At 42.7% G+C, this 24,421-nt stretch overlaps 2 protein-coding genes across 3 annotated transcripts in view; both read right to left on the reverse strand.

Annotated features, from left to right (window-relative positions):
• Nucleotides 1-254: 254 nt before the first annotated feature.
• Nucleotides 255-13,452, reverse strand: LOC139208295 (WD repeat, SAM and U-box domain-containing protein 1-like). Of its 2 annotated transcripts, XM_070837923.1 has the most exons (11): nt 13,038-13,452; nt 12,029-12,219; nt 11,380-11,466; nt 9,748-9,841; nt 9,193-9,226; nt 9,007-9,047; nt 8,516-8,622; nt 7,927-7,956; nt 5,082-5,258; nt 1,071-1,205; nt 255-963 (listed from the first exon to the last, which is right to left on the reverse strand). In XM_070837923.1, the coding sequence occupies exons 1-11, from the start codon at nt 13,433-13,435 to the stop codon at nt 794-796; spliced, it is 1,464 nt and encodes a 487-aa protein (XP_070694024.1). In that variant the 5' UTR covers nt 13,436-13,452; the 3' UTR covers nt 255-793. The 2 variants fall into 2 exon arrangements, with proteins under 2 accessions (XP_070694024.1, XP_070694025.1); XM_070837924.1 differs by lacking the exon at nt 11,380-11,466.
• Nucleotides 13,453-14,279: 827 nt separating this feature from the next.
• The window catches only part of LOC139208293 (bromodomain adjacent to zinc finger domain protein 2B-like), a 41,786-nt gene continuing 31,644 nt past the window's right edge, over nt 14,280-24,421 (reverse strand). Inside the window, exons 21-38 of the mRNA XM_070837919.1 lie at nt 24,324-24,389; nt 23,872-24,012; nt 22,434-22,688; nt 21,495-21,718; nt 20,939-21,013; nt 20,540-20,774; nt 20,368-20,430; nt 20,143-20,287; nt 19,353-20,029; nt 18,818-19,106; nt 18,494-18,649; nt 18,165-18,319; nt 17,788-17,993; nt 17,559-17,691; nt 16,548-16,694; nt 16,037-16,323; nt 15,698-15,841; nt 14,280-15,588 (exon numbers count right to left, since the gene is read on the reverse strand). Of these exons, the coding sequence (XP_070694020.1) occupies nt 15,441-15,588; nt 15,698-15,841; nt 16,037-16,323; nt 16,548-16,694; nt 17,559-17,691; nt 17,788-17,993; nt 18,165-18,319; nt 18,494-18,649; nt 18,818-19,106; nt 19,353-20,029; nt 20,143-20,287; nt 20,368-20,430; nt 20,540-20,774; nt 20,939-21,013; nt 21,495-21,718; nt 22,434-22,688; nt 23,872-24,012; nt 24,324-24,389 (3,546 nt within the window). The 3' untranslated portion in view covers nt 14,280-15,440. The remainder of the gene's footprint in view (nt 15,589-15,697; nt 15,842-16,036; nt 16,324-16,547; nt 16,695-17,558; nt 17,692-17,787; nt 17,994-18,164; nt 18,320-18,493; nt 18,650-18,817; nt 19,107-19,352; nt 20,030-20,142; nt 20,288-20,367; nt 20,431-20,539; nt 20,775-20,938; nt 21,014-21,494; nt 21,719-22,433; nt 22,689-23,871; nt 24,013-24,323; nt 24,390-24,421) is intronic.

A 24,421-nucleotide genomic window follows, 5' to 3' on the forward strand; every position in this document is an offset into this window, starting at 1 on the left:
GTGAGCTTTATTAGCTGTGATCACATACTGTAATAGAACATTACTGCCATAACCACCATGGGAGACAGAAATAAAGACCCACTAAGGAAAACACAAACAGGTCTGCTGACTTTTATTCTAAAACATTACACTAAGTTAAGAGGACATTTAATAATCAGCAGGAACCTTAACAGGAGTGTAAACATTACACAGCATTAGCCAACAGGCCTGAGGTGATGCAGCAGATCAATAGAGGATTAGAGCAGCTTCCACAACCGGTTAAGTACACGACGTTAGCACAGTACATTTCCATTCTTTTCTCGTGATGTATGATGCGTTTGCTTTTTGCTTTTACATTTGGGATAAAAGCTCTGAAATGACTCCGATGTTAAAATGCAGAGCAATTTGTCCAATTGTCATTGTCCCCAAATTGACTCGCAGAAATATTTCTAGAAATCTCTCAAGCTTGGTATCATTAGCTACCATAAGCAACACTGAGTGGATTAAACAGTGGTGCATTTAGTCTCTGATGAATTTAACAATTAATTTGTGAGAGTTAGAAGGTGTTATTTCTACAATTAGGACTTCCGGAGTGTTGCTATAAGTGATATACAATATGATGCCTCGCAATCATCGGGGCTCACTTAACCGGCGAAATATCTGTTGAACTAGCCGAGAAATCAGATTCTGATCTTTTTGTGGTACCCCTGAATAAACTCTTAACGATAAATTATTATCGTTTAATTAAATAATTACTACTAAGAGCACTTGTTAGCAGATGAAGTACCTGCTTAGGTGGATTCTGACAGACGAGCTAAAATGAGCTGCCGTCGAACTGGCTCGACTTCCACCGTGCTATCGCCATCTTCAGGGATCTGTTGGGGGTGAGCAGCAGGGTCTGGAGGGGCAGGTTCGTCATGGGGCTGCTTTTGTTCTTCCCCCTGATCCAGCTCTCAATGGATTCTCGCTCGTAGGAATACCCGTCTGTGGAACGGACACACATTTTGACTCCTCATGAAGTCATAATGTAAGCAGAAAACGATAAAACTGTACAGAATGAATCAGTTTGAGTCACTGGACAATTGTCTAACCTGCAGCAATGACTGGATCCTTCATCAGCTCTCTGGTGATTGGACACAGAAACTCATCCGGGGCCTCTGAGCCGCTCTGCTCTGCCTTCAGGGCCTCGATTTTCCTCAGGAGACGACGGCGGAGGCCCACAGACTCTGAGAAACCAACACACTCAATGCTCACTTTTTACAAAATTACATCACATGCAGTGCAATGTCTGGTAATACTTAAAAGGTAGCGAAGCAACGATTGTTTGTATTCAGCATTTAACCGTTCGTGAATCGTCAAAGACCAAACCAACTCAAATCTCTCTTACGTTAACGTCATTCCACTAAGCAGGCTTTGGTTTTCTGTCAAACTGAATCAATGAGGCATCAGACACTCAACAGACCTCTTTGGTCTCTCAGATAAAACAAAGGCAGGAGTAAATCTGGGCCTCGGCTCAATCAATCTGTGCCGAGACACAAAGAGCCAGACAGACTCTCTGTGTGCCGATGGCTTCACATCTCAGCCAAGGTGTATTTGTGGGTTGCAGTTCACAGTTAACATCTCACATTATTCTGCTCCACAATAAAAACTCCAAAAGGGCCCGAAAGACAATAATCACTCTGCCTACAGCCGCACGTCTCTGCCCACTGACAGCACCCTTTGAATGTCTTCAGCTTCAAATTTCACCACCAGCTACAACGAAGGGACGACCTTTACAGTCACACATGATTAGTGATGTGTCCGTGTGTGGTGGCAGTGCGACGGAGACAGACAGACATACACTCAGTGACATTTTCCGGCATGCTCAGATCCTGAAGAGATTTTTTCTCTCACTTGACACCAAAAATAAAAGTTTCAAAATGTTTCTTATTTGTTAACATTTTTAAATGTTGTTTATTCAGTTAATTATCTGTGTGTAATCATTCATTTCAAATCTTGGTCAAATTGAAATGTGGTTGTCAGAGGAAATCAACTCTAAAAGTAGTCAAAACTGAATATGTTCTGTGAAAAACAACTGAAATCAGCTTATAGACTATCCACAGATGCAGAATGTAACCTCCCCCATGTTGCCTAAAATTCCTAGAAAAATGCTACAGACATGACCTCAGTGGAACAGTGAAACACTTTCTTTCCATTACCACTGCTGAGGACACTGTGTGGAGATTCACATGTGCTGAGGATGCTCAGTTTTGGATAGATTTTGCACAGTTTTGAAAAACTGAGTCTGTGTAGTAGTTTGATTTGAATTAGACTCCGTAGTAATGTTTGAACGAATGAATGTATGTACTCAAATGCTTGCTCCCTTCTTAACTTTGTCCCCATTCACAGAGCGGGAAGTAGAGATGGAGGAACGACAGCAGTCAAGTACACATCGAAGACTGTGGCTACTTTTTACCATAAACTCACTGCCTTGAAAATGCTGTAATTAATTTTAAGGTAAAGCAGGCAGATGCAGCAGTACAAGTGTGATGTCGCCATCACAAATAGATCACACGGGAAAAGATAGCGATGATAGCGCTCGGATCAAAACGTCCTCTCGCTGTGAAACACGTTGAACCCATTAAGTCCTCTGATTCATCCAATAAACTGCTCTTGGATAGAACAACTGCACTTAACAGCTCTATAGGGTTTAAGATTTCCATAAGTTCCCACATTTTTCACCGGGGCACAAGCCATTAGTACGATACTGTCCACTTTACATTTAGATTGATAATTTGATGAGAAGCTACAATAAAACTGCAGAATGAGGCTGTCTCCACAGAGATACACTGAATTATATCCGAGGACTTTTTTTTTCCTCCCCTTACTCAAAGATTCATGAATATTTCATCAAGTGAAGTGCGCTGGAATCTAATTTGCTGTGTGTGTGTGTGTGTGTGTGTGTGTGTGTGTGCTGTATGTGTGAGTAAGTGTGTGTCGCACACACTTACACAAACAGCATGCATGGAAATGATAGTTGTTGGTTGCTCAGTGCAGAAAGGACAGGACAGGAAATGTGGCAATCTGCTGTTTTCTCTGTCCTCATTCTGTGGTAATGATGAGAGCTGTGCTCCATACTAAACACATGGAAAAGGGATGCTCAGTCCATAGGACATGCATTGCATAACTAAGCAGGATGCCAGGGAAGTTGGCTTTGCTGTTTGTTTTTTTTACTGCATCTACTGCCGTCCAATTACAGCAAACACAACAGTAGTCAAGGAGTGTTTTGGCCATGATTAAAGGTGGGACTGTGATGCAGCGAGCTGCATGATTGCAGTCAGCACAAAGTAGCCGTAATCAAAGCAAAGACCGCTTTTCTGGGCATTATTGCATTCATGCAGTATGTGAACTGAGTATATAAGAATTAAAAGTGTCACTGTGCTGAGCTGAACACCACCAGCTTCGAAATACTAACTAGAAAGCACTCGTGCTTCCACCAAGGACACTAAATACAAGGCTGACAGTCCCCTTCAGCTGTTATTTCAACAGAAAATAAGTTTAATCAGCAGTGGGGATGTGTGCACCTCGTGCATATTTTGACCAGGTGTACGTACAGTTTTCTAAAGAGAGCAGTGTGTGGTAGTTAGACTGTGATATGGCAGCAAGGCGAGTGATCAAATGTAGTAATAAAACATTATTTGTTCCGGACATTTTCACTACTTGTGCATACTTTTTGATGGATTCATAACAATTTGATTATTTCACTGAGTTTATGTCCTTTTTGTGTAAACTAAATCATAGATTATCTGGTTGATGGTTGAAATATCACTGCGGACGAGGGTTGAATTAATTAAGTGTGAATTTACATGTGTTTTTTTTTTTTCTTTTTTACTACCAGTACTGTGATGATGCAAAGCTGGGTGAAAACCAGCAAAGTGTCCCTTTAAGGATGCGTCTGCATCGATCTGTAGCTGTGGGAGTGGAAGTCAGGCTTGAGCACTTGCATCCAGTTTCACAATGATTTATAAAAACAGGACTACGTGTACATTTTCATAGGTTTTATAATCTGATGCAAAGAGCGCCTACACACATTTCTGTCTTACATAAACTGACTATTTGTTGTGAGCCTACACAGTATTTGGCTTATGGCCTGAGGAGTTATGAGCAAAAAAAAAAGTGTTTTAAAAAGAGCCTCATGAGTAAACTATCAGCACCTAAATTATTTTGAACTGAACGAAACTATTACAAGACTGACAAAAGTACACACACACAAACTTGAGAAATAGTTCACATTTTTGGGAAATAGAGACTTACAGGTAGATGATAAAAGTGAAACCACTCTCATGAACAGTAAATATGAAGCTGAAGCAAGCGGTCAGTTATCTCAGCTTAGTTTAGCATAAAGACTGGAAACAGGGAAACAGCTGGCCTATTTCTGTTTGAACGTAACAAAATCTGACCTAAAAGCGCCACTTAAGTTAATTAATTCACAAATTTTCTGTCATTTGTTTAATTCGTACAAAACCTGAAGTGTAAAAACAACTATTTGTATCATCACAGAAAGGGTTGTATCAGTAACTCTGCAAGAGAGTGCATAAGCGCATTTCCCAAAAATGTTATTGACAGTTCTTTTAAAACATTACTGCCTTTGTGGCGATAATGATGCTGACATTTGTACGTTGTTTGCTCGTGCACTAACGTGGTGTCTACGGTGTCCATCCACTGCAGGGAGAAATATTTCGTCCAGTGACTTTCCACACACAGAGACTTTGAATGACCCTGAACGGACTAATGTTATTTTCAGAGGGATTATCATTGTTTGTGACGTAAAGGTCATCCTGTGGGTTACTGTCCTCGCAGCATCATTTGTGATTGTATAAGCAGATAGAAACGCTACAGCGTCACGTCCCTAAATCAGATCACTATTTGGGGAGAGTTGTGGGGGGGGGTGGGGGAAATAAATCAGAGCATCGATAAAAAGCGGCTTATATCATGCTATCCATGCTTGTCATGTTTCAGGATCAAAGTAAATCCCCCACAAAAACACTGACTCCCAGTGTCCCGGTGAGCGCGTGTGTGCTGTACACTAATGTACGGGACTGTGTTTTATAGTCCATCCTCACCGATTCCCAGCTCGGTGGCCGTTTCCTTGCTCAACTGGTTGAGCTCTGGCCCGTCAATGTTGTTGGCTTTAAAGATGCTGACGAGCTCCTGCAGTCCTTCCTCACACAGCCAGGTCTGCACATCCTCCTCCAACCACTCAGCAACCAGTCGCCTGGAGTGATCGGGCAACTTCCTTCCTGCAGAGCACACAAACAGGAAGGGAGGAAGTGCTCTGCTACTACACTAACACACCCCCCCCAAATCTCCAGCAACAAAACTTATCTGATGCAAACAAACCATTTCCCCTCACACTCCAGAGAAAAGGCCACACTCGCTCAGTGCTGATATGGGACTAACAATTACTTTCTTGCACACACACACACACACACACACACACACACACACATCTGACCTCCCATACAAGCATGTGATCTACCAAAGAAAAGAAAATTAAACCCAGAGTTGTGTTATTTCCGCCCGTGCCAGCATGAAGCTCATCAACCTTCACATGACACTACGTGAGCGAGCGGCCATCATTTATCAAACGAGGCCGAGATAAACTGGCCTGTTGTGAGCCGGCCCCGTTAATGGCACGTCTCCGTCGCCTCATGGTTCCCATCGCCCATCATTAGCCATGTGAAGGATAACCCTGAAGACTGGAGGGTGTTGCTGATTGCCATGCTAACCTCATGTTAGCCCCCCCCCACACCTCTTCCTACCTCTGCTGGCCTCAAACAAATCGCAATCAATGCATTTTTTCCTCCATAAAAGTTTACGGTCTTGGATGCTAAAATGTGTTTCGATAACTGCCTCACCTTAAGTGTCACATGTCCTAAGGCTGCACTGCATTCTGGTCTACTGAGGCTTTAGAGAAACTGGCATCTCTGCTTGATTCATTTCTTTGATTGTTGAACGTCATGACATCATGTCTGACTTGCCCTTGAATAGTAAGCATTAAACCTTGAACCATCCAATAGCAGTTGAGAATTCATTTGAGAGTTTAATTCAGTGGAGACCGAAGTGGACCGAGTGACACCACTACCTGCTAGTATGGCTAAAAATGTGCTGCTGCTGCTGCTGCTCTCCATAGCAGCTGCACTGGAAATACCCATACTTGTCAACATGGGGCCAGTTATCAGTATAAAAACAAACAAAAAACTAAACAGAAAGTGATTTTCCTTTTTTGGCAAGAGCAAAACTATGCAAACAGAAAACCTGCCCCAAGCACAGTCCCACTGAGTGGAAAGATCCACTTATTGGGTCTGCACGACAGTAAGCGGAGTAACACCACCTCCTCGCTGGAGTCTCCCAGTCTAGGAGGCTGAGTCATGGAAACGCTGTGCCAAAAGCATGAAAACCTCACAGAGCTTCTCTGCAGACTGGGACAGCTCAGACGGCACTGTTTCATTACTTAGGCAGAGATGCACATATGAAACTCTCTTCTTCACCTCCATTATTTACAGGATGTGTCTGGCAATAGTGTGGTTTTCATATTTTCAACAAATCCCATGAAATGGCCAAAACCAACAACAAATTGTTGTCTTTGCAGCTAAAGTCTGACAGCGTATTCGTCTGTGCCACAGACCAAAAAACTGTAGAAACATATTACGTTTACACTGGCTGACGTGTTCCTCTATTATCATGGACACATTCTCTGTCAGTCCCACATAAAACCTCCTGATGTAAATACTCACTTGCATGCCTGATGTGTATTAATCCGCTGCTGAAAATAGTCCTGCCAGCACTATGTTTCTATGTGCCACATATCTGGCAAAGGTCAGCTCCAGCTCTCAGTCACCAAACTCTGCACACTGACTCAAACTAGGTGAAAATACCTGCGTGGATGAACTATGGTTGTGTGAGGGAACTGAAATTAAATTCTGGGCAATTTATCCACAACTTCCCCTAGCCTGTCATTTTTTTTATGTTTTATTCAATTTATTTTACCTTGTTTTTAAATAGTTTCATTCTGTTGCCTCATCTTATATGTCTTGCATAAAGTTTGCCTTGTTGAAAGGTGCCTCTGTGCAGCTTAACTTAAGCTCAGCAGTGCTTTCAGGTAGGTGCTAACATGCTAATGTTTAGCAGACAGGTTCACCATCTTAGCTAAGCATGTTGGCTAACATTTGTTGATTAATCACAGTACAGCTGATGAGAATGATATTAGATTTGTTAGTCATTAACCAAAGTGTTTTTACTCTTAATCTTGAGGGGAACTAGAATGTCGGCAGCATTTCATGGAAATTCATCCAATAATTGATCAGAGATTTTAGATCAGAGAAGAGGCAGGCTGATGAAACAACATAAGTGTGTTTAAAAACTGCAGAACACCTTCCTCTTATGATATTTCTATTTTGAGCCTTTTTTGAAAAATTAAACTGTATATTTGTGACCCATTTTTAACAATTCAGTAGGAACAAATGGAGTTGGGAAAGTGTGGAGAGACAGACACACAGCACGTTGTTGGTTTTAGACTTTTCATGGAATTTGCTGACATTAATAAAAATATTTAATAATGACAGCCTAATCTTTTAAAGCCAGACAGTCGCCTTTGATTAGATTTTTTGGATAAGTTCACCAAAACACCTTTTTTGGGGTTCGCACAACATGATGTACGGTATAAACGCAAGACAAACATTACAAGAAAAGCTTTCAATCATGTAAAAAAACAAAAGCTCAACAGAAAAGATGTTTCCAGCGGGTCCAGTCATTTAATTATTTAAACCTGTATTTGATGATCTGAACCATTCACACATACACATAAAGTACTTATTGAAATACAACAGCAGTGGGGTTTTTTTAGCTCCAGAAGCACTGAGTAAGTGAAGATTTCTAAGGGCAAAACAGAGAGATACATTCATTTACCTTGGCACACTGTCTGCCTTGATTCAGCGGCTGCAGAAAACATAAAAGGGAATAACTTCAGTATGTGAAAAGAAAGGAAGAAAGAAGATTAAAGGAAAGGGGAAGCAGGGAGAGATAATGGTAGAGTCATAAAAATAAGGCAGATCATTGAGATGGAATTTGCTTTGTCAACATCAGTGTGACTAATGGCAGATGAGGAGCTGCCCTGATGAAGCTTTTAGGCCTCCAGATGTCTGACGATTGCACCTTTTCATTTAGTATTCCAAATGTTTTCTGTCATGTTGGGTTGGCACTTTTTTAAGGAAGATTCACCTCCGTAACAACAGCTCTCTGAGGCTCAGTGGTAGTTTGCCCTGCTGCACCAATAAACATCAATCACAATTCTTCCTCTAGACGCCGCAGCCAGACAGCAATACATGTGTAATAGGAGCTTCTACTGCTGGATATCTCCCAAAACACTCTTTTGGGAGGTTTTGATGCTCCAAATGGCTTCTGGGCTTTGAACCACCCCTAATCGTCTGTTTTAAAGGAGAAGAGTGATTGTGCATCTGTAGGCGCCAACCTAAACAATTCTCTGTTAAGTATTTACCAGCTATGCTGACTCCATCTCCTATTCTCCACACGTTTACGGTTCTGTCCATGGAGCCGGTTGCAATCCACGGCATGGTGGGAGACAGAGCAACAGCAGTCACATACCTGCAGGGAGGAGGAAGAGGAGAAGGAATATGAAGGGTGTCTAAGACGGACCACAACCGGCACAGGAAGAGATAGGCTTTAAAAGTCAGGTTCCCTCTACCCTTAAAAATAAAAATAAAAAAAGCCAGTCTTAGATCGTACAGTATCTTAAATCCTTTCAAGCACTTCAAAGCGCTTTGCTGGTGCCTACCTGCGGTGCCACTTCAATGACTGTCTGGAAAGCAGCGCTTGAAAATATACTGTTGCATCACTGCACCCAGTGCTTCTGGGAAAAACTAATCAAGCAAAAATCACACATTTTGATCTGAAACACTGGGACTCCTATTCCACCGTCTGCCTGATAGCTGCAGAGATTGCATAGTGACGGGTGGTCGGGCCATTTACCTGTCGTGCTGTTTCAAAGAGTAGAGTAGGGTTCCCATGTTCTGTAAACAAGTACAAACAAACGTGGACAAAACAGAACGTTCAGCATCTGCGGCGGCTGTGATTTACTGTTTCGAAATCTCTTCTGCCACAGTTAACTGAAGCAGCAGAGCTAAACAAAACGCTTTATCTGTGTGCTTTACTTACCGCGTCATATATTGCAACACTCTTATCCACTGAACTGTTGAATAATTAGAGAGTAAACAAAGTCACCTTCATTTGCGGAATCCATATGCACGCATTTGTATTACAGAATAATAATTAAAGAGAAATTGGATTCTCGTCAAACAAAAACACACACTGCTCAAATGTTACAAACAGAGTACAGATTAACCTTCAGTATGTTTGAATTAAAGCCAGAGACAGCAGAAGGACCCAAACAGAAGATTAAACACAACAAAATGCACTCCTCCTGTGGCTGACTGGGGGAACAGCAGGATCTGTGCTCAGCAGTGGCATCTGCTGTTTACAGCACAGGAAAAAAAAAAGAAGAAAAAAAAAGCGTTTTAAACAAGAGGGAACGATCAATTTAGATCTTAATTTGTCCCAAATGAGCGACTGACTTCACAGCAAGTAATAAAACAAATGGCATTACAAAACATAAGCCTGACAGGCACAAAAGTCAATATTCAGTTGCCAACACAGGAGGGGTTTATTACTGACAAGGAGAAGTGATTTGTGTGTGTGATGAGTGTGTCTCACCCCGAGGCAACCAGCTCTCCGTCAGAGGAGAAGGCACAAGACAGAACAGGAGCCGACTGGCTGGTGAGAGCGTGAAGCAGCTTCATGACACAGTCTGAGGGTCAACAACACACACACACACACACACACACACACACACACACACACACACACACACACACACACACACACACACACACACACACACACACACACACACACACACACACACACACACACACACACACACACACACACACACACACACACACACACACACACACACACACACACACACACACAGGCAAGGTTAGAATTAAAAATAAAATCATGGCTGTATTTGTTCAGCCATCAATTGGTCTATAAAATTGACTGAAAATACAAAAATTCTGTCTCTGAAACTGACACACACTTTAAAGTGCATCATTGTGTGCATCTGTCCAGTCGTCTGCCCTCAAAACTTTTTGTCAATAGCTCTCTTCCCTCTTGCTGGCTTGCAGCTGTGCCACCTGCTGACAGCTGCTTGGAAACAAAAGATTTTCTTTTTGGCAATAAACCCTGAGACATTCATAGCCTGAGACACAAAGACATTTCTGAGGAAAGACTAATAATTCGTTGTGCAATAATATTATGTGCCGCAACCAGTTGGTCCATAGCAGCCTTTAAACTCACATGCATCAAATTAAACACCATTCTTCTCCATTAGAGTTGAAACAGTTTTTACTGAGGCCAGTTTGTTATTTCCAGGCGTATTCGTGATGTGATGTGACACGAGTACTTCTCAAATAATACAAACACATTATCAAACCTGACAAAATTCAACTGGACTCCTCAAAATAAAATAAATGTGATGTGTGATTGAGAGGCATATGTACTCATAAGGCTGGACATGGAGCCATAAAATATAGCGCTGCTACACAAAGTGAGCAGGCCCCCTGCTTCCCTGAATCATCTACACTTGAATCTTTTTCTCAGAAAACAGTGAAAGAGGGATTGAAGCCTGCAATCATCTTGCAAAAGACGAGATGAATGCACGGCCATTTCAGACAGCCGAGCTTGTGGAGGGCTCCTCCACAGAAACACCGTCCGAAAAACTACATTTCAAAGAAAGGAAATGAGGACAGGCATTGTTCTGCGTCTTTCTACAAGCTACTCAGAGATGAAAAGTCCCGATGGATCGCAGCGGGTCGTCACATGGGACACATCGCTTCCTCCTCAGAAACAACCGTTGCCACGGCAACACTTCTCAGGAACCAACAACATGTTGTGGTCACACAGTAACGAAAATACAGTCTGTAGGCTGGTTACACAACCTATGAACATACGCCAAATGTTCATGTTCTGCTGCTGGTCGTACAAGATATAAATGTCACGGTGGATATATGCACCTGATCTCCTCCCAACTGTTCCTCACACACACACACACAAACACACACTGTTGTATTTCAGCAGAAAGCCTTAAAGTGATCCATTATTAATGAGTCAGTCTGCGGCTGATTTATTCCACACTAATAAAATTCTTCTATTCTGCAGAGGGATTTCAAGGTGAAAGCGGTCAGCGGGTCGCCCCCTCCCCCCCGCTCTCTCTCTCTCTCATGGGTGATGAAGTGAGGGAGCTTTCAGTTCAGGACGCAGGCAGAGGGCTCGGCCTACCTGTTCCTTCACGCTGGGAAACAATCCATATTTTCAGTTGGCTGTCCTGTCCACAGGAGGCCAGTCGAAACTCCACACAGCAGCCATCTGCAGAGCAAAAACACCCACATTTCCCTCTCTGATACTCTCTCTCATACTTGGCTGAGTTCAATAACAAAAAGAAGACAAACATCATCTGACGGCCTGCTTGTGAAGTGTAACAACACGTGGCAAGCATATTCTACTGTATGCGGTATAAATATAGTGTTTGGATTAAAGCCAGATTTCCATAACAAAAAAATATGCTTTTTATTCCTCAAACTTGGTCAAGAAGAAATTCTGTAAATGTAATTTTGATTCAAGTATAAAAGGCGACATCTTGGTTTTGAGTAACCGCTAACTGTGAAGGATGCAGGATTTCAGTTTTATCTGTGCAGGATGACTTTATGTTACGTAAGATGAACTGGAGGAGAAGAACTAAAACTGATGTTTTGTAAACTGTATTTTGTCTTACACACTAAAGGATTAGTTCGCCCCAAAAATCACAAAATTACATTACACAATTCCATTCATCTTCATTGTTATCATGGTTGTCTAGACAACACTTGGGGTATGTGAGTGAAAATGTGATGGATTTTTTTTTTTTTGTGATTATGACCTATGACCTCACCAACTTCAAACTGTGACGCGCTGCAGCAGCAGGTGACTCCCAGGTCGTGGGCGTCCTTCTCAGCGTGCAGGAGGTCAATGTCCATTAGATCCCAGAGTTTGAGGTCTCCGTTGGTGCAGCCGGTCACAAACATCTGGCCACAGGGAGAGAAACAGCAGGCGACAACACTGGCCTCGCTTACCGCACTGCATCTGTAACAGACAGTGTGAGGTTGGCATCTTGAGTTAGACTCGTTCTGGTTTACCAGAGAGGCTGTGAAATAAAGTAATTTGGATGAGGCTGTGGAGTCCTGGACAGAGCTGAACATCTGAAGCACCTCACATCAGAGAGACACAGCAGGCGTGAGCGTGCTTGTAAAAAGTTATCAAACTTCATCCGAATTATTGAGTTAGTCGTTGCCGTAAATAAGCGCAGTGTGGAGATGTTTGTGCTTTAGTCCTGAAGTAACTCTAATATTTCTTTTGGAAAAATTTGTTGTTAATTCAACACTAGAATCAAAAGCCATGCAGGAATAATCCAAACCACGTCTGAGAAAGTCAATTTGAGTTCAAGCTGTTTGGCAGCCCTGAGAAACCTTACTCCCCCCAATCAGCTTCTCAATGTGAACAATTAGAAATGTTGTCAGCTGAGTTAAATCAAACTGTACCCCACTAAAACAATTAATGCATTAATCAAATAGCTGATTGACATTGAACCAGCAGCTACTTTGAAAATCAGATAATTCATCGGGTTCCAGCTCACATGAGAGGATTTGATGCTTTTACTTTTTATACGTTACCGTAAACTATGAAACAAGCAATTTGAAAACAAGAAGTAACTTTGGGATCTGAGAACTTATGTTACATTTATTATGTTACATTATTTTCTGATCATTCATGGGATAAACATTTGTTTTGGATATTTATATGTTGACATGAGAAAGAAGCTTTAAAATGCTGCTCTAGAGCTGGAAAACTGACTGTTGGATGTGCAGCTCTATCTGTTGAGGTGACACTGGGTGACAGTATACCTGCGCAGTGTCCTGGAGGGGAGGTCCCAGAGGGCCACGGTGCCATCACAGGCCCCTGCCAGCACGAGAGAGGAGTCTGGTGCCATTGCGCACACCCGGAGCGCACTGCGGGCCGGGTGCCGCAGCTCCGCGGACACCTCACCCGTCTCCGGGCTCCACACGACCGTGGACCCGTCCGTGGAGCAGCTGAGCAGGTATCTGCCGCAGGAGCTGAAGCAGCAGCAGTGGACCCCGTAGCCGTGGCCCGACAGGGGAGAGAAGGGGAGCTCCGAGAAGTCAGCGGTGCCGTACAGACGGAGAGTCTTATCCCCGGAGCAGGTCGCCAGCACAGACGGAGAGAAGGCGCAGCAGCTGACCTCGTCTGAGTGGTGTCTTAGAGTGCAAATTATTGACACCATGTCGTCACATGAGATGTGTGTTGTCTCTGCTGAGGAGGCGGTTCGCTCACAAGGTGGCGCACGGTGCTCAGATATCAGCCTGTGAAACCGAAGAGGAAACACATGATGGGAAGCTGCGTTTCGTCTGTGTCATTAAAACACAAGGAAAAAAAAAACAACAAACCGTCCAAACCTCTCAGCACAAACTGGATCTTTTCACCTGTCGTGGAAAGCTTCTCCTGTGAAGTACTTCCTCCTCCAGCTCCGCCATAAAGTCCGTGATCTCCCACAGCTGTTATCAGTCACGTGACGCTGACTGATTGGGAGTTACACAATGACCATAGTCGAGTTTTCTATTCTTTAACATATAAATCCCTAAACACGTAGATTTACTTGGTGACATGATTATTTTACAGTAACAGCCTCTAATCCAGTCTTTTAATTATATTGTTGGATTGTAATTATTTATAAATTAATGTGAAAGCAGCATTTTATGTGTTTTTAACTTATTCAACTTCATATATTGCATTAAAAGTTAAATATGCAAAGTCCCTGTAGTGGGGTTAAGTATAATATTTGCCTCCCTAAACAAAGCCAAGTACAGTAGTTACAGTAACTACTGTTACTGTAACTACTGTACTTAATATACTTTATTTTCCACTACTAAAACTCAAGTAATGCATTAACTCCATCTCAGACCAGTTTACTTGTTAAACCCACATCAACCGAATCAAAATGTTTTTTAGATGAAATCCAGGATTCAAAATTGCAAGATTGCCATCACATTCGTACATACTAGGAAATGAATAATTCTACTACTAATAATAATTAGTCTAAATAGAGGAGATAGTGAGGGTCTAACAGCGCTATTTTGAAAAACAGGTTTATTTTATATGTGCCACACACCCACTATTTAAAAACAATATTCCCATACAATTTGCTACTCAATCCATGATATTCATGATAAAATACAGTTACTTCAAGTCTTCTGACTTCAGCTGTCTGGAGACGCCTCCGGTGGACCGTGACACTGTGCGACTCCCGGCTGGATTAAAGCCCAGCGCAGGTTTCTTGTCTGTCCACAGGATGTCGGACAAGACTCTGGCTGAAGGAAATGCTTGGAGATGAAACACGATATGCACCACATCAATTCTTTTCAGAGGAAATGCTCATGAAGAGTTTTACATTTTGTGTAAGGGGTTCCTACAGTATATTGTGCAGGACACACATACAGTACACACACTGAAAGTAGAAAAAAAAAAAAAAAAAAAAGCACACTCCTCCATATGCTGTTTGGAGGTCAGAGGTCAGGCACTACAATACTGAGGAGACCACAGTGTTTAGAGTGGATATTCAGCACAGGCAAAGTACAGTATAAGACGAGTGAAGTGCTACAATCCTTATGCATTAACAATATTTTGAACAACACTGTACTGTATGTACTGTACACTTTATACATGTTAGAAATAAGACTTGTAAATAATGAAAGTGATACCTCCTTGTATTTTACAGTTAACTCAGAGACACAGATGAACAGTAGTACTGCTGGCACCCTACAGTTAAAAAGCTGTAAACAATTAACTTTTTTGATTGGCTTGTTCAGTAGCCCATAAAATAATCTTTAGATTGTTTTTTTTAAAGCTGTGTGCCATTTCCTGCTTTTTCGTAGGAAAGATTGACCGTAACATAAATACTTGAGAAAATAAATACAAACATGTGCACTAAGCTTAATGATAAAAAAAAAAAGCCAATGATCTATCTGCAGTGTAAATCTTTAATTCCCAAATACAATGTTGAGTCCAAGAGTCAGTGCATTTTGATAAAGAAAACAGTATTGCACTTAATCCATGAAGTGTCTTTTCTCAGCAGGAGAATGCGTCCTTTCACACGCACGCCAGTGTTGTTATAACTGTGTGTTGTTTTAGTGTCACAGGTGAAGAGAAGGCCGCCAGCACTACAGATGAAGTTTGATATGTAGAGAATAGCCAAAGTAGAGAAAGTCCTTGTTATCATTTTTTTTTTTTGTTTACTGCAGCAGCTCAGTCCATCGTTTGTCAAAAAATCTCCTCATGCAGTGGCCGGCTCGTCCAATTTCTGAATCATCTTCATTAAATTTTTCACAGTTCTCAAAAACCAGGTTCACGTCAATGATGAAAGTTTCCAAATTTAAGTACCTGTAATCATTAGAAAAGGTTTTAATTTCTAATATGTAGTATATGCACATGAAACACATACATGTATCTTCTTTAAAAATCCAACACTGTGACAGTAACGCAGACATACTGGTTGTTGGTGAGCTTTTCTCTGATGGTGGAGAAGTCCATGGGCTTCTTGATGACTTTGCGGTATCCAGGCACAGCTTTGAGGTTGACCGGCGTGAGGAAGGGCCAAGCGTCCTGATGGGCCTCCAGCTCTGCCAGCAGTGCTCTGGTGGAAATAAGTGGCAGACAGAGCCTGATTTTTATGATATGAAATGATAAATGTGATGTTTTGATTGCTGTAGATTCATGTCTCTTGTGCTTTGTATCACACGAGCTCATCATTAACATGTTTTTGTAGCAGTGACAAGAGGTAAAGTAAATGTTGCTCGGTTCTATAAGAAGAATATGTGCTCATGTGTACCGGCACATTGCTAATCCATTTGTGTTGTCTTTGGCTGTTTTGGCTTTTTTCACGCAGGAGACAGGGCTGTCGTGTCTGGCCTGGGAGCTGGGTGGGCTGTCGTCTCCTTTCCTCTTCTTGCACTCCTTGGTACCCCTCTTTGGCACGCTGTTACTGCTGGCAGCCTCCTCTTTGATGAGCTCTCCCACCACAGATGGCTTACTATTTCGTTTTACTTCGCTGCCTTTCTTCCCTCCTCCAGCTGTTCGGTTCTGTTGCTTCCTGCTCCGGGGGGACTGACCACTTTCCTGAATGACAGAACAGGCAGAGGAGGGGTGTAGAGACACACAAACATATCATATTCACATCAATTGACTGGATGGTGTACATGTGATATAGATATGTTATCACTCGACAATCTCCTTAGATTTACTGTAATAGTAACAATATTTTCTTTAATAAATGACAAAATAAGAGGCTTTGCTCTCTGAATAAGCAAATGCTTGTTCAAGCTTTGGGCACGTTGGTGTACCTTCGCTACACAAGTGGGACAAAACCAGTCGCCGTCAGGTACTGTAGTGATCCTGGGTTTATGGCAGTATGTGTGGCAGCCTTTGTCACAGCCATCACAGAGTAAGAGCAGTTCTTCATTATTCCCCTTTTGACAGAGCTGACAGTGCTGGAAACACCAAATATATGTCGTTGTAAATTCAAATGGAGATATATCACTATAACATTGAAATCTAGTGATTTATGCAATTCTATGCAGCCATGCATACTGAATGACACACATTTGTAAGTGATTGTGCTATTATCTGATTGATGCTGCAAACACACCCTTTGCCTAAAGCAGCAGTTGGTAGGATTGAGACGAAAAGTGAACTTAGCCTCAGAAGTTCAAAGAGCAGCACTTCCAGATCGCTGCCCATTGTTCTCCTCTGTGCTGCTTTCAAAAGCGGCTTCTCTCTCTCTCTCTCTCTCTCAGAGGAGGCCGTCATGCACGCGCACAGTCTAACCACGGCAATCGGAGAGGCCAGGTATAACAACGGCGTACACCACAGCAACACCACAGATGGCAGGCCAGCCATGGAGCTCCCCCCTGATTTTATTTTTCCACCAAATGATAAAACTTCAAAAACCCAAAAAGGGGTTAGGGCAGGAGGTGTAGGAGCTGTGTACGACCAGTGAGTGACACTGCGTCAGAGACCCCTCTCACTCGTGTTTTCATTTAGGCCCAGTGGGTTCTTACAAATGACATCAGGAGCACTAGGATGAGCCAAAAGAAGCCCGATGTACTATCGTTAGGATATAGTGACAGTTTCAGCAAATATAACAAAAACATGTCTTTATAAAAGTTACCAACTGCTGCTTTAAGGAACACAAGCTGTGTACATTTATTGTTATTCATGATTGCCATAGTGGGACATACAGTGTCTTTTTTAGGATCTACCTTTATAAAGAGGGACATCTTTAGTGTGAGCTATAAACTGGTGAACAAATCTGTGACTATGGGGGAAAGAGAGAGAAATTAGGGCTCACTAACCACTTTCATGATGGATCGGTCCCATGCAATGGATTTCTGCAGCTGGCGAATGCAGAGGGACAGCTGAGCTGAGCTGCGGACTTCACAGAGGGCTTTATGCCACAACCTCATCCCCGGAGCCACGTCCTCCTCACTGCTTTGGGATCATAGAAAGTGAGACTGCAGCAAAACCGTACAGCAACCATGTATACAGTTAAAGCCACATATACAATATTATACAACTTTGTACCTTCGCTCGATGTTCCTCTCCAGCTCTGCGAGCCTGATGACAGCAATATCAAGGGGATTGTTGGGGTGCCGAACAACAGTGCCTGGAATTTCTTCCTGTTTAGTTTCTCTCTGTCCCTTCTTGTCTGGAGCAGGGGAAGAGAAGAGCTCGTGCTCATAATAGACCAGATCCTCGCTCTCCGACTGGGGCTCAGGATGCATCCAGCCCTGAGGGAGACATTGTGAAATATGGACCTTGCAACACTAATTAAGATCATACAAAGTGAGGACACAGGAAGGCCAAGAATTACTCATGAAATAACATATGAAAAACAACGAAAGTTTATCATCCGTGTGAGCTCTAAGAAGATAAAAGGTGCGACGCTCAGCTGCCTGTACCTTGACCTGCAGGCCGGCAGAGATGACTTTCCTCTCCAGGTGCTCCACTTGTTGAAGCAGGCTAATGTCCACTTCCATGGCCTGCTCCTCAACACACCAACTCTCCACCGTCTCCTCGCTCACCTCCTGCCTCTCCAGCTCTTCCATGTCAATCGCTGCCACCAGATACAGACAAAAATTACAGCAAACAGTCGACTGAAAGCAATCTCATTACACTGAATGTAAGGCAACTAAGAGCCACCTCAAAAATGGCCAAATAACAATACTTTCATATCACTGCATGTCTGTTGACTCTTGGCTTAAAGAGAGCAGAGGAATTGTTGACCAACCATCTTTGCTGTTGGCACAGAGCTGGGTCATATACTCCATATGTTTTTGGATCTGTTTCTGCAAGACCTTCTCTCTGATGCCTCGGCTATGGAGAGCTTTGACCAGACTGTGCAGTTCCTCCGTGTCTGACACCCTCCACCAGCCACAAAGCATCTCTGCCAACACACACACGCACAAACTTATTAACTTTTGTCATTGTGACATAGGGAAGTAGTTTAATTGACTGACAGCCTTCACAGCATGTACTCCAGTACTGTCTGCGCAGTGAGTATGTTCGGTCCAGCACATTTCACTTGTCCGTACTGGCAGTGAGCCATTCTTACCCTCGGGGATAGGCTGAGGGCTGGGGTAGTCCTGGGTCTTGGCCGCCTCCGCGGCAGTGAATGAGGCACAAGGAGGCTTGTCACTCAGGGGTTCTGGGGTCTCACTCTTGTTGACAGAGTTGTTATTTGCCAGAAGGAAGACCGTGTTCCCATCACCCTCTGAATGCTGGGAGGCCAGATCCAGCACGGGGGGTAGAGAAGTACCAGAGAAGGGCAGACTGGGACTTGTCTCTGTGCTGGACGCGTCACACAGTGTTAGTCTGCTTTGATGAATGTCAGACTTCACTTGCTGAGAGGAAAAACACACAATTTAAATAATGATCAGATGGCCATTTTATTTCACATGCATAGAATATAAGGAAATGCAGTGTAACACTTCCTTGCAACAACAATAGGCGTTTTTCATGAGTTTGCAACATACAGCATGGGGAAAATGGCCGTGCAATTTGGAATAATACTTGTGTTTTTCAAAGGCACAGCGTGGTCTGAAATAATTGTGACCGAGATGGAGACAACATAATTTTTATCCACTAACCTGAAGGACAGTCGACTGCATGTTATCGATCCCAGCGGGAGCACTGGAGCTGGCTGTAGCTAGGGGATTAGGGGAGAGGGAGGAGGGGGATTTGGTGCTGATGGTCTGTAGAGGAGATGAGGAGGCCGGAGGGCTGGAGTCAGAGGTGACCGAGTACTCGTCGCAAGGAGAGCGAGGCAAGAGGCTAAACCACTGGTTGCTCTTTTCAGTCAGGATCTTGGAAAGCTGGTCGTCACGAAGGAGAAGCTGGGGGCTGCAGGTTATCCAGGGACTGCTTTTGAGCTGCGGGGCACTAAGCAGAGATGGCACTGAAATATCTGTTTTATCTATCAGTCTCTGTTGAGTAGTGGCTATCTGAGAGGTAGGATATGATGGATAAGATGGGCAGGTGGGCGCTTTAGCGGAATAACTGTTCGAATTGTTGTGAGAGCTGGTGTCTGATGCCATTTTGGCTACTTCCAGGAGTTTGCTGAGCTTAGAGAAGGAGCCAGGTTTTTGGAGGAAGAGGTTGAGACTGTCTTTATTCTGCTGGTTCTCTGGTGTGGCTCTATCGCCGTCTGTGGTCTGTGCTGGGCTGGAGACCACTGGCTTCTCCACCTCTTCCAGCTTCTCCTCTTTTACCCTGACCACTTGAGCAGTCCTCTGCCTTTTCTTCTCTTTCTCCACCTCTTCATAACCTGAGTAACGTGAATGATAGTGTCAGCTCAGGCAAAATACAGAACAAATTTCTAAAATTAAAAGATTAAGATAAAAATTGGATAAAATCTGAGCTTCCAGCTTCGGTTTGTACCTTCACCGCTCTCTATTCCTTCCACAAAGATGCCACCACACTGAGGAAGGACCCAGTAACGTCTCTTGTAGCGGTCCTGTCCAATCGTCATGGAGCGCAGTGACTGAGATGAGTCAAGTAACTTTTGTCTGATCTGACTCTGCTGCTAGAGACAGAAAGCATAGCCATTAAATTCATGGATGAGCTGATCCTGAGAAAAAAAATGTCTTCTAGGGTTTAATTTACCTTGTATGTTTTCTCTATCTGTTTCTCCAGTTCCTCCATACTGGCTGAGTGTACACTGTCATCCTAGATGAAAAGATCTCATTAGTGCGGGGCCAGTGGACCGGCTGACATTTACTATAACAAACACTGATTTAGCTGCAGGCTCCAGTAAAAGCATCACGCTGTCACTGACCTCCTCTTCACATATCTCTGCTTTCTTCCCTTTCTTCCCCCCTGATTCTTCTTCCTCGTCGTCGTCATCGTCTCCTTGGTCTTCGCTATCATCTTCCTCGTCCTCTTCCTCCTCACTGTCCCCTTCTTTCCTCTTGCATTTGCTTCTGGCAGTGGGGATGACAAAGGTGTGGCTGTCCTCTCCCCCTACACTGCTTTCTCTCTTCCCAGTCTTCTTGGCATGGATGCTCCTCAGCCTTGGAAGACAAAAACGGAGAGTCAGCCAATCAAGTACACGTTCATATGCAGTTTTGACTATTTAAGAAATCCAGATTGTTTCAGCATCGTCGTCTCACTCACCAACACAAAATGTTTAAGTCTGAGAATTGACAAAACCAACCTATATGATGCATGTACTCACTTGCGAAGCTTTCCCTCGACAACCCATTTATCCTTCCTCAGGTTGGTCATCTGATCAATGTTTTTGTCGATCTCACTGCAAAGTATCAGACTTTAGTGAAACAGATGTTCCTGTGACCTTTTTGTATAATTCATAGAGCATGATGCGTTTGCGCCACACTGCAGTGTGCACCAGATGTGTTTCAAATTAAACTCCACTGATGAAAAATTGATGACACGTAGTTTGATGCAACCTTGTGAAACTGTCCAGACCAGGATTTGACAGATTCTCTTTGATACTTCTGTTATTGCATTAAAATTTAAGTCTCTATGAATAAAACAAGTCAAGTGCTTTTCACTCTCAGGCACAAAGGAACACTTGTTTATACTGATCATTTTCACAGTCCGACAATGATCTATTTAACACAAATGTGTCAATGCCTTAAAGTGATCAGGTTTTATTTTGGTGGTAGTTTGATTTACTATAAATAATCCATTAATATTACTGCCCTACAAAACTGATTTAGCCATTTAACAATCAAATGAAAAATGATGTCAGAAGGAAGCAGGATCCTCACTTGATCACAGCTTTACTGCAACAGAGCTCATTAACCAGGAATGCAAGCATGGAGGCCTTCTGTGATGGGCTGTGGGCCTGAAAAGCCTTGGTCCTGAGGCTGAGAGCCAGAGCAGCCAGTTCTGTCTGCTCACAGTGACTCCTCATGTAGATCTGCAGGATCTCAGACACATTGTCTCGGTTGATCCCCACATTAGTCAGGTGGTCCCCCAAGGCGGTCTTATTCTGACAGGAATAAAGTAGATCAAAAATGGGGATTAGTCACAGTGTTAAAAAAAACAAAACAAATGCTTATTTTTTTAAAACTAAGTTAAGACCAGAATTCCTTTTTATATACTGCAACCCCAGAGAGCAGAGCACAAGTGAAGGGTACGTCATTAAGAACGCAATGGGAATTTGGTAAAGCAGTGTCCTTTTGAGCAATTATCTCTTAAGATAAGTAAGCAATGTTAAGTGCTTAAGTGACCCCTGGGATCTCTTGCCCTTTTATGCACATCTCACTCAATGTACACACAGCCCGAGACAGCCTTTTATTATGAAGAGATATAATGTAATGTAAAATCACATACAGACAGGATTACACCCTACAGCACAACATGGAAAAATTGCCTTGGGGAATGAATTAAAATTATGGTTTAACTTGTATGCGTGTGCTAACAGCTCTAAACACTGATATCCTCTTAAACAGACTCATTATTAAGCTTCACAGAGCCTAAGTACTTTGTATAAATCCTAATGTGTGCTCTGATTGGTTAGTTAGGGAGCAGCGAGAACTAATAATTGAAGCTGATATTTGTTCAATAGATATTTTTGAATTAATACATTTTATGGGCACATAGTAGCAGGCGTGTGCTAATGCTCATGCACAATTAAGTTACACTACAGGAACCATTCAGTCAAACAACCCTACAAACTCTAAAGTGCATTGACAGACTCTCACCTTGTGGCCTGCAGGTATACCAGGATCACACACAGCTGCAGACAGCATGCTCACCAGCAGGTCTTGCACCTTGCCCATACTGTCTCCAATGTTGAGCAACCCCTCTTGAAGGTCACTTAGGTTGAGCATGTTTGGATTTATGTCCAACTTCAGGACCTTCCCAAAGCTGCACAGAAACTGCAGCACCATCAGGCAGTCAGAGAAAGCACTTCCTGGTAAGACGAGACCAGAGATCCGGGACAACTCTGGAAGTGGCTGGAGAGAAGTACAGATTGTAAAAACAGAAACTCTCTAAATCACAGCAGTATGACCAGGAGAGTGGATCACATCACTCCAGTACTCAGATCTTTACACTGGCCTCCAGTTTGTCAAAGAATAGGTTTTAAAATATTACTGCTGGTTTATGGTGCAGGACCAGAATACAGCTACTGCTCCTTAATGAACCGTCCTGACCTCTCAGGTCTTCTGGGACAGGTCTGCAACTGTCCACAGATTTAAAACTAAACATGAAGAAACAGCATTCAGTTTTCATGCATCACATATCTTGAACAATTTGCTGCTCCAACCCTTAGTTCTTAAATGACATCTTACACTGCACTTATAACATTAATACTAATATAAATGTATATTATTAATATCCATTATACTGTTTTAGCTTATTTTCATTCTTTCTCTTTTTAAATGCCTACACATAAATCCTATTCATGTGTGTCTTCTACATTGCCTTGTGTTTCTTTTATATCTTTACTTAATGCCTTTTTGCCGTCTGTAAATCACTTTAAACAGCCTTCTTGTTGAAAGACGTTTTAGCCAATAAACACCAATAAATAGTAAATGCCAATAAACTTGCCATGTCTTGCTACAGGATTAGATGCAATATTGGTTGTAAGACAGAAGAGACAACATTATCATCACTTAATATAGTTTTAAATATTCTGTCAGGTGCACAAAGAACTGTGTGACAGAATGTGTGATAAAGAAAAAGTCATATTTTCCCATGTTTGGTGTTACTTGTTTCAGATTAGTTTGTCTGTCAAGTCCTGTAAAAGAAACCTTATGAATAAAGCCCAGACTACCAGTGTCTGATCAGTAACACTCTGGTTGGTGTTATGGCATCAGTGGCCACTTGGTGGCAGTATTATGACCCACAGATGCTTTCTTTTTTAATCAATTCCAGATGCTTTCAGTAATATTACGCCTCTATTTTGGTAGATCTGATAGTGAAACAATGAAACCATAAATTTGTCAAAAGCATTTCTAATCCTCTTGCCTATAGCCCCCCACTGTCATTATACTGATTGATTTCCATGTCAAAAAATCCCTGTGCTGGTGGAAAATCCAATCATCAAACACATCTACTCCACGGATGGAGACCATCTATGGTGACATACATGGACCGTCATTTTCATCTGCTTGCAGCTCCACAGTGTGTGGATACCTTGTGATCTGCTAAGCGCATGTCTTCATTTGGCTTCTTTAGCTCCTTCGCTTTTTCCAGTTCCAGTCTTCTGAGCTCCAGTTTCCTCTCCTTGTTTAGCCGTTTCTCATCCTTCTTCTCCTTCTTCAGACGCTCTTTCTCCTACAGCCAGGAGAAAGAGTAAGAGTGTTAATGGTTATTATTGCTGCTCAGAATTACAGAGGATGGACAAAAGAAAAAACACAAACTATGACCTCAAGTGTTGAATCATCAAAAACAGATGAATTTGCAAAACATTTCACCAATATGTACTGATACTATACATTTATGAAAAGTATTTCACACCGCTTAAGACTGCAGCACTGTCCTGTGAACTTACTAAGGGAAAGATAGCACAGTAAAATAGAGTAGCTGAGCACAGGAGCAGGAATGACCAGAAACAAGGAGATGTGAGCAGATCAGGCGTTACCCACCTCAGCCTTCTTACGGGCCTCCACAGCCTTCATGAGCATCATGTGCTGCCTGCGTCGTTCCCTCTCCTGGCAGAGGACAAACACATAGTTTCTACTCC

Source organism: Pempheris klunzingeri, chromosome 10 (assembly GCF_042242105.1).
Source record: "Pempheris klunzingeri isolate RE-2024b chromosome 10, fPemKlu1.hap1, whole genome shotgun sequence".
NCBI classification, from domain to species: domain Eukaryota; kingdom Metazoa; phylum Chordata; class Actinopteri; order Acropomatiformes; family Pempheridae; genus Pempheris; species Pempheris klunzingeri.